This window comes from Echiichthys vipera (assembly GCF_963691815.1).
Source record: "Echiichthys vipera genome assembly, chromosome: 17".
NCBI classification, from domain to species: Eukaryota; Metazoa; Chordata; class Actinopteri; order Perciformes; family Trachinidae; genus Echiichthys; species Echiichthys vipera.
Window position 1 is genome coordinate 21,648,562 of NC_139842.1, and position 9,718 is coordinate 21,658,279.

The 9,718-nt window shown below is 40.2% G+C and overlaps 1 protein-coding gene across 1 annotated transcript in view; it reads left to right on the forward strand.

The window, feature by feature from the left end:
• cog1 (component of oligomeric golgi complex 1) overlaps positions 1-6,912 on the forward strand; it is a 14,913-nt gene extending 8,001 nt beyond the window's left edge. Inside the window, exons 11-15 of the mRNA XM_083931287.1 lie at positions 535-686; positions 823-931; positions 1,059-1,168; positions 1,903-1,984; positions 6,713-6,912. Coding sequence (XP_083787413.1) covers positions 535-686; positions 823-931; positions 1,059-1,168; positions 1,903-1,984; positions 6,713-6,850 — 591 coding nt within the window. The 3' untranslated portion in view covers positions 6,851-6,912. The remainder of the gene's footprint in view (positions 1-534; positions 687-822; positions 932-1,058; positions 1,169-1,902; positions 1,985-6,712) is intronic.
• Positions 6,913-9,718: the final 2,806 nt, after the last annotated feature.

Here is a 9,718-nt window from a genome sequence, read left to right on the forward strand (position 1 = left end):
AATAATCACTCAACAGAGGAGGAGGAAAGAGAGGAGCGTGAGGCGCTTCTGTCTCAAGGTGACTCATATCATCAAGAACCTGTCTTACATTTACGTAAGAACGTCTTCGGGATGTGAAAGGCACCAAATGACTTGCTTTAAATACTTCTGTTAGTTTGTAATGTTAAGAATATAAATATATAATTAGGAAGTGACAATCATGACGTTGCTGTGAGCCGTGCGAGTAAAAAAAACAAAAAAAACAGACCTCCGTACTCGTTCGTCCGGTAACGCAAGTATTCGATAATTGAAATGACTTAAAACGCCCATCCCTATTAGATATTGTAAATCCACATATACAAATACCACTTCTCTTTTAAGCATACCTTATTGGAACTGTTTTCATCCCCTGACCTGTTTTAGAGGGAACATAGAAGGAACATAGACAGGATTTATATCCGGATTGTTGTAGTGATCTGTAGTTCCAAGCTTTCTGTCAGTGTTTTGGTACACTGACTCACCTGATGTAAACCTGCCATTGACTGCCCATTTCAGCCAGCCTACTCCTTCCCTTCCTCCTATCTGCACTGTCTATTTTGCAAGGACACTGTCGCTGCATCCGTGGGCTGGGCGACACCCAAGACAACTGCCTTCTTTAAAGAAATACAAACAAGCAAGAACATTTATTCCCCCCTCTCTCCCAGAATGTAAACTTGTGCAGCCAGACTTTTCTCCAGCTCTGACGCAGCGCTGTGGAGAGATTTTGGTTATTATATTTCCCTTTTAAATGTAAAATCCTGACGGCATTAAAAAGCTGCAAACATTGTGTCGTGTATCCCCCAGATTCCACGAGGTCTGTGATTGGCTAGAGGGCTACATCGACCCGTTTGACCTGGACGTGTTCACACCTCCGCTGAACACCAACCTCAACCGCCTGTCCCAGAGGACCTCGGTACTTTTCACCCCCCTTTTGCACAACACAAACACAAAAGTGAAAAACACAATGTAGCTGTAACTTCATGGGCAACAAACATGATAAACGAGGCAATTGTGTTTCCTAACGTGACGTTGTGTTTCAGGTGCTGCTGGGGCTGCTGACGGGCTCAGAGAAGCAGTTTTCCTTGCGGAGCAGCAGTGTGAACTCCCAGGAGCCTTACAACATCCTGCCACTGGCAAGCAGCCAGATCAGGTCAGAGGTCAATTCAACTCATAGTGAACCAAAGGAACTCTGGAACATTTCATTTGGTCACAGTATAATTAGAGACCATACCATCGGTGAGAAGACGTGTAGCCTCTGCTGGCCCCTCCATGTAGCTGAACCACCAGACGTGATATAGAGGGGAAACCTGCTGAGGTCCTTAAAGTGCAATTCCGGCGTTTTTCGACTTGCATACATCAAATTAGCCATCGAGACATTTTTTTTCGTGTATGAACTATTAACGGAGAAATCCCAGAGAGTCGCTAGCACTGATTAGCTCGGGGCAGTACGGTGAAGACCTCAAACGTCTTTTTTAACCACTAATGCTGCTCAAAATAACACCAAACCACTGCAGCAGCATGAGAAGAGTCTCTACACATAAAACAAAGCACCAACAATGTAGTTAGTGAACCTGGAGTTTATTAAAAGAGTGTTTTAAAGACTTACCTACTGGCCCCTGTACCAACTCCTCTCATAGTAAAGTCCATTCAAGTCGATTACCAAAGTCAATCCCAAAGGAAGGAGCCCATTGGTGCTTTGTTTTATGTGAACATCGGCTACTGCAATCAGTGAATATCATCTTATTTGTCGATTGCAGTCAACAAGGGGAATATCAGCAAATATCGATATCCAGCAGATGAATGGGTGCATCCCTACTCTATAGGATATGTAAATCTGTATTTTTAATGCCAGTATGTGGACTCTCACTCTTCTGTCATCTGCAGGTTCGGGTTGCTGCCTCTCAGCATGTCAAATGTGCGTAAATCCAAGTCAGCCACCAGGAGCTCTGATGCTCCACACCAGCTGGTGAGTAACAGAGCTGGGGTCTGGTATCTGGAGCCGCTCTCAGTCTCAGTGTCAGTGTTGTTTCATATGCTGACAACCACAGCATGACTTCATTTCTCTGTTTCATTGTTTTGTACCAACCTGGGTAAATGTTGTCTGTTACACCCTCTGCCTTCCAGCATTTGTGAGTGCGAAAAAAAACCCAGGCAAGTTCCTCAGTGTGGGTTTATATGTGTGTATGTGTGTGTCTTGGTTATTTCCAGTAGTGCCTTGGTTTACCTTTTGGTGCATTTGCAGTGTGACAGTTCATTATTAAGTGATTCAATTATTCATAAGTGGGATGGGTTGAAACTAAATAATGCCGATCTGTTTTGTTCTCTCTGATCTCACACACTGTCTGGGCTCAGGCTCAGACTATTTACTGGGGAATTGTATGGGTCAGCAGCACAGCAACAGTGACCCTTCTTACCTGTTTCGAGTGGACCAATCCCAATTTGAGATCCAAGTCTGTTTTCAGGTCTGCAGTAATTTTAAAAAAGCGGATGTCTTGATGCAGCTCGTGTTGGGATTTGCCCAAAATGGTCACATTTTAAAGGGATAGTTCAGATTTTTTGAAGTGTGGTTGTATCAGTTGATAGCCATAGTCAGTGTGTTACCTACAGTAGATGGCAGAGACACACCCCTAGTTTGAAAAAAACTGACTGGAGCACTGACACAGAAATTAAGAAATGTACTGCTGTGTACAGGGGTGGAAACTAAATGTATTTTAGACAAAAAAACAAAACAATATCAGTTTACGGTTACACTATGTTTAGAATATTTCCACAGCTTTACCTTGGCATCAAACAGCCCTGTTGATGTTGTTTGAAACTGTTGTATGCTCTCATCAAACCCACCAGACTCCAAAAAAAACAAAACAGTAATTTCATTTTTTTAATATGTTAGTATTTGTGTTTTTATGTGAATTTGTTGTATTAAAGGTTAGGGACTAACAAAAATAACAAACAAACTAACCGATCGATCGAGGCGGCTGTAGACCAGCAACTCCTGTGTTCTGTGGGGTAAAATTTCAAAAAATGTAATTGTTGTCAAATGGATTCTTGGGGCTTTGACGGGAGCATATATAACGGCTCCTGTTCCCCCCATGTAAACCCACAGGGCTGTTTGACCATAAGGTAAAGCAGTGAAAATATTCTTAATGTAGCTTACACTTAGGCTGATTTTTTTTTAGGTGTCTAAAGTACGTTTAGCTGCCGCCCCGTCCACAGCAGTACATTGCTTTGGTTCAGTATGGGTACTCCTACCTGCCCAAACTGTAGGTAATACACTACCAAGTACCACATACGACCCACTTCAAACACTACATCTGAAATATCCCTTTAAACTTCCCTAATTAAAAAAAATTAACATCTCGATTTGGGGAAACAGTCTTGTTTGCTGTCTTACCAACAGTCACATGATAACGGTAGTTTGCTTTGGAGCTTGTAGAAGCTGAAGTTTCTTACTTTGCATGGCAGCAGTGTCCCCATGCTTGCACTCGTAACAACTATTAACGGAAAAATCCCTGAGAGTCGCTAACAGCTGCACGTGGCTAACAGCTGCACGTGGCTAACACCGATTAGCTTGGGGCAGTACGGTGAAGGCAATCAAACAACTTTGTTAACCACTGATACTGCTCAAAATAACACCAAACCTCTGTAGTAGCATGGTAGGTATTCTTACACATAAAACGAAGCACCAACAACATAGTTAGAGAACCCGGAATTTATTAAAAGTGTGTTTTCAAAGATTTACCAACTGGCCCAGGTACCAGCTCCTCTCCTAGTAAAGTCCATTCAAGTGGATTACCAAAGTCAATCCAAAAGGAAGGAGCCCATTGGTGCTTTGTTTTCTGTGTAGGGACTCTTCTCATGCTACTGCAGAGGTTTGGTGTTATTTTGAGCAGTATTTATATATATATTTAAAAAAAAGCGGTGAAAAAAAGCTGTTTGAATGCCTGCAACACACTGCTCCAAGCTAATCAGTGTTAGCCACGTCCGGCTGTTAGTGTCTCTCCCAGATTTCCCAATTAATAGTTGGCTCGATGGCTTATTTGATGCATGTAAGTGCTGAAAAAAACCATGGGATGATATTGTACCGGAATTACACTTTAATGCTAAGCTAGGCTAAACGTGTCTCATCTCTGTACCGGGTACACAAAGATAAAATCCATTCTCTTGATGTCACTCTTGTTTGGACAGCACACTTGCAAATATTTCCAACAGTGTTTTCAAAACTGTCAGACTGTTCAGTGGTGAGCCCATAGACACCAGAATGACACAGCTTATCTGTAAATCATTGGATCAGGTGTTCCATAACAACACTGTCAGTGGCCATGTGAAACCATTTAAAGGTTCCTCTAAAGTAGTCCCCACTAGTGGTCATTTTCTTTACGTTGACATAATGCAAAGAGTCCACTCACTGGAGCATATGCATGCTAAAGTGGTAGCCTTTTATGTTCCCTAGATCATTTAACTCTATGTAACCTTTAGCTGTTTGACCTTTTGGATCCACTACAGTCAGTCAACATTTGAAATACTGAAGTGTTAGCATGGAGCACCAGAGCCTGGATCTACCTAGCCATGATCCAGGACTGTCATGTTACGTATCACAGTCCTGGATTTACATCAGATTTGTGCGGGTGGTATACCGTTTCTCTGTAAAATGTTGTGAATCTTATTTATTATTACCAGTCAGCTGTCATTTGATAACCAAAACAAACTGTTACCATAACCAGCCTGCTTTAGTTTATGACTCTTGAAGTGTATTTGATGCAACAATAATGACATACTGTTAAGGCCCAGGCACACCAAGACGACGTCAGAGAACTAGACTAGTAGCGATGAAGGTCGACGTCTAACAAGCATGTACGTTCTGTCTGTATGAGAGGAAATAACTCACCATACCCGCAGAGGGCAGTAGTATGTATTCGGAATTTAAAAAGGGAAACCAAAAGACTGTTCGGTGAAGGCATTAAAACATATTTTTTAATCACTAATACTGCTGAGAAAAACAGCAAACCTCTGCAGCAGCATGAGAAGAGTCCCTACACAGAAAACAAAGGCACCAACAACATAGTTAGTGAACCCAGAGTTTATTAAAAGAATGTTTTGAAAGACTTACCTACTGGCCACTGTACCAGCTCCGCTAGAAGTAAGGTCCATTAAAGTGGATTACCAAATGCAATCCAAACAGAGGGAGCCCACTGATGATCTATTTGGGAATCGATCGCCTCCTCCAATTTATTCTTGGGACATGGTAAAAAAGTGTCCAGTACGGTGCGGTTGATGAGGGACGGGGAATCCTCCATAACAGTCACAGAGTGTGTTGCAGAATTCAATGATTCCAGGGCACAGAGAAAAATGTCACTCTGTTGCAGCATAAACATGCTTCTTTGGTGCCCATGGGCTCACAGTAGCCACAGGCTCACCTAAAAATGCCCGCACACCGGGACTGAAGCTATGTCTGATGCTACCTCTACCTGTAGAACCTTCTGGCAACACACGTCCCCATCCCCCGCGTGACATTTTGGTGCTGCAGAGAAAGTTGCTGTGTGGAATTTTTCCAAACCTTTTACATCTATTATTAACTTATAATTCACCAAACCACTGCAACAAACCACAAAGTTTTCGTGTTTTGCTGAAATAAATCATAGATGGGCTCCTTCCTTTTGGATTGACTTTGTTAATTCACTTGAATGGACTTTACTATGAGAGAAGCTGGTACAGGGGCCAGTAGGTAAGTCTTTAAAACACTCTTTTAATAAACTCTGGGTTCACTAACTATGTTTTTGGTGCTTTGTTTTCTGTGTAGGGACTCTTTTCATGTTACTGCATAGGTTTGGTGTTATTTTGAGCAGTATTAGTGGTTAAAAAAAACGTTTTAATGCCTCCGCCGTACCGCCCCGAGCTAATCAGTGTTAGCCACATCCGGCTGTTAGCGACTCTCCAGGATTTTTCTGTTAATAGTTGTTATAGTAAAAAAAGCTCTCTCGATGGCTTATTTGATGTATGTAATTGCCGAAAAAGACCATGGTATGATTTTACGCCAGAATTACACTTTAAGCTGAAATTCCAATCAGAGTGGTTTCTCTCACCGACGGGCTCCACCACCGATTCCTCACGCTGAATTGGCTGAAAAGCCTCAGACAAGGGGCAACTAGTGCCAACGGTGCAGGACACGCCACCAAAACTAGGTGGACAGATGCTCACTGAGGGCCGACTTGGTGTGTCAGGGCTTAACGAGTCACTGTTCAGTTTGATAGGTGTAATTGAAGAAGGCGTGTGAAGTCAATTACTACATTTATAGTATTTTAGAAAGTTTGATGGCATCGTGATGATAGTGACTCAAGGGCTCGTAAAAATCCTATGTAGTGGATGGTTTTCATGATCTGCTTAGTGGATTTGAAGGTAGAAAACCACAAATTACCTCAAACTCATAATCTGTCCCCTTTTAAAATGAATGCTTTCACCAAAGATGAAAAAGATATTTTTTTACTTTGCACCTGCCTCCTTCCCTTAATGACTTTTATGGGCCCTTGAGTGATTGAAATGTCCAGATCCCAGGAGACGGCAATCCAGGACCCTGCCATTTAGTATGATGGTCCTGGATCAAAGCTCTTTGGATCAGGGTCACTTACCAGTTAAGATGACCAACAAGACAATCCACCCAAACCTCAGCAAACCTATCGTTGTCTCCTTCCTCCAACAGGCACCTCCATCCTCCACAGCACACAGTGGGGAGAGCTTCCGGCCGGGCAGCCTGTTCAGACAGTTGGCTGATCAGGACGAAGACGTGGCCGCTCCTTCTTTATTCAAACTCAGCTGGCTGTCTGGCATGGCCAAATAACCCTTTATTGCTCAAGACTTTCTTTTTGACTTTGCAGAAACTTTGTAAGAACAAAAATAATATGTATAGTAAAAATAATTTTGTCTTTAGAGAAATGCTTCTTGTGTGATTTCATTCAATGGATCAGGCATTGATGCAACTGACACTAATCAGGCACTTTTATGGAAATTAGTAAAGTGTCATTCATGTGCCAGTTAACAAGCACTGAGTACGGTCAAAGACTACACTCTAACGTTCATGATACACTTGCTTTTTACAAACACGTATTATCCGATTTTTCTTCCTGGGAATATTCAATCAGAGATGAGTTTCCCTGTTGTTTTTAACAACTTTTATTTCAATACAGATACAATTCTCTGTATTGTGTGACTGTATATATATTTATTAACACACTTAATAGGCTTTTGGACAAATTCAGTGTTTTCTTGACCCTGATGCATACTTTTCTAATGCAGGTTGAGGCTGTTAAACAGAGAGGAAAGGCTCTATGAATACAACTCCTGTTCAGGTCTTTACAGTGCCCTGTTTATATCTTAAAAACAATCCAAACTTTAAAATGAACCATTTAATTTTGTCTCACAGCCTCTAAAACCAAACCGGCCTCTGGTTTCTGACTTTTTACCCTCCGATAAGTTTCAAAAGTGCTGGATCCTACACTTACCATAAAAACCCTCTCTGCTTAGTAAATGCCCACATCTTTCAAACTTCAGGCCTCCAATTTGTAAAAAAAATATTCTGTCTAAACTATAGATGACTTTATGATATCATTAGACTAGAAAGCTTCCCAGAGCCACAGAAGACATTAATAACTTGTCACAGGCTGAGTAGTCCAGCAATCAAAACTCTGTGTAAGATTGGTGACTGTCAAACATCCTGTATTGATTTCATTATCTGCAGTAGTGTTTATCAGTGACCTCCATGTCAGCTATATTTGACCAACAGTTTAATATTATGCAGGAGTTTATAATATACTACACTGTGTAATCTGTGGGCCTGTATGAGTCCTTCAGCTTTAACAGTGTCCTGATATTAATACACACAACACAATGAAAGTCTGCTTTATATTAATTTAATTTATTGAATTTGGGTAACCAGATTTACATATTTTGAAAATCTTCAGAAAAATGAGCTACTGACATACTATGGTGCACTTTAACTATGACTGATACAATAGCTTAAATCTTAAACATCTCTTGCATACAGCAGTATATACAGCCACAATTATTCTATATTCAAACATACGGCAGCAACAAAAGCATGGGTCTCTCAATGTACACAATAGCTAGTGATTCAGTCTCTTTTTACACTTGTATGGGTCAGTATGCATGAAAAATATAACCATTACAAGCTCAGCTACAAAAAAAGATGTTTAATCAGTTCTAGGGAAAATCAGTCAATGGGCTTGGCTTTGGACGAAATGATGAATGTAATATATAGTAATAATAATAATAATTTATTGTATTTAACATGAAACATTTGATTTTTTTTCATACACATTTCAACATTAACATGACTTCTCTGGAAATACTTTATCGCCTTTTAAAAAAACAGAAACTTTCTCAAGATGCCTTTCATTCAAATATGTATCCATGAAAACCATGGGAAGATTATCAGACAGTCGTTTGCATCTCTTTGTTGTCTTTTTTTATTTTTTAAGGTTATTTTTTGGCAGTTTTCAAGCCTTTTTATTAGATAGGACAGACAGGGAATGGGGTGAGAGGGGGGGGGGGGGGGGCAGCTGCCTCAAGGACCTTCAGCCTCTTTACATGGGGCAACTGCTCTAACAACTCAGCCACCGGCCGCCCCTCTTTGTTGTCATTTTGAGTCATTTTAAATCTCTTTGAAGTTGTTTTGAGTCTCTCTGAAGTTGTTTTGAGTCTCTTTGTAGTCATTTTAAGTCTTCTTGTAGTCGTTTTAAATCTCTTGAAGTTGTTTTGAGTCTCTCTGAAGTTGTTGTGAGTCTCTTTGAAGTTGTTTTGAGTCTCTTTGTTGTCCTTTTGAGTCTCTCTGTATTATTTTACATGCCTTTGAGTCTTCTTGTAGTCGTTTTAAATCTCTTGAAGTTGTTTTGAGTCTCTCTGAAGTTGTTTGAGTCTCTTTGTAGTAATTTTGAGTCTTCTTTTAGTTGTTTTGAATCTCTTTTAAGTTGTTGTGAGTCTCTTTGAAGTTGTTTTGAGTCTCTTTGTTGTCCTTTTGAGTCTCTCTGTATTATTTTACAGGCCTTTGAGTCTTCTTGTAGTCGTTTTAAATCTCTTGAAGTTGTTTTGAGTCTCTCTGAGGTTTTTTTGAGTCTCTTTGTAGTCATTTTGAGTCTTCCATTAGTTGTTTTGAATCTCTTTGAAGTTGTTGTGAGTCTCTTTGAAGTTGTTTTGAGTCTCTTTGTTGTCCCTTTGAGTCTCTCTGTATTATTTTACATGCCTTTGAGTCTTCTTGTAGTCGTTTTAAATCTCTCTTGAACTTGATTTGAATCTATTTAAAGTTGTTTTGAATCTCGTTTAAGTTGTTTTGTGTCTCTAAAGTAATTTTGAGTCTTGTAGTCGTTTTGAGTCTCTCTGTATTATTTTACGTGTCTTTGAGGTTTTTTGTTGTTTGTCTTGTAGTCAAAATGTAGTCATTTTACAGCTCTTTGTTTAATCTTTTCCTAGTCTTTATAGTACACATCGTCTCTTTGTAGCCATTTAATTGACTTTCTAACAAGAAATGTGAACAGCCAATAGCAGGCTCACAGGGTCAGGCCTGTTCAGTCATCTTTCTATAATGAAAACTGATTTTTTTTTTACATTTGATAATTTGCTAAAGAACAACATTCATTGGCATTACACAAATTCATTGCAAATGTCTTTGTACAGTGTATACACCCTAACAGAG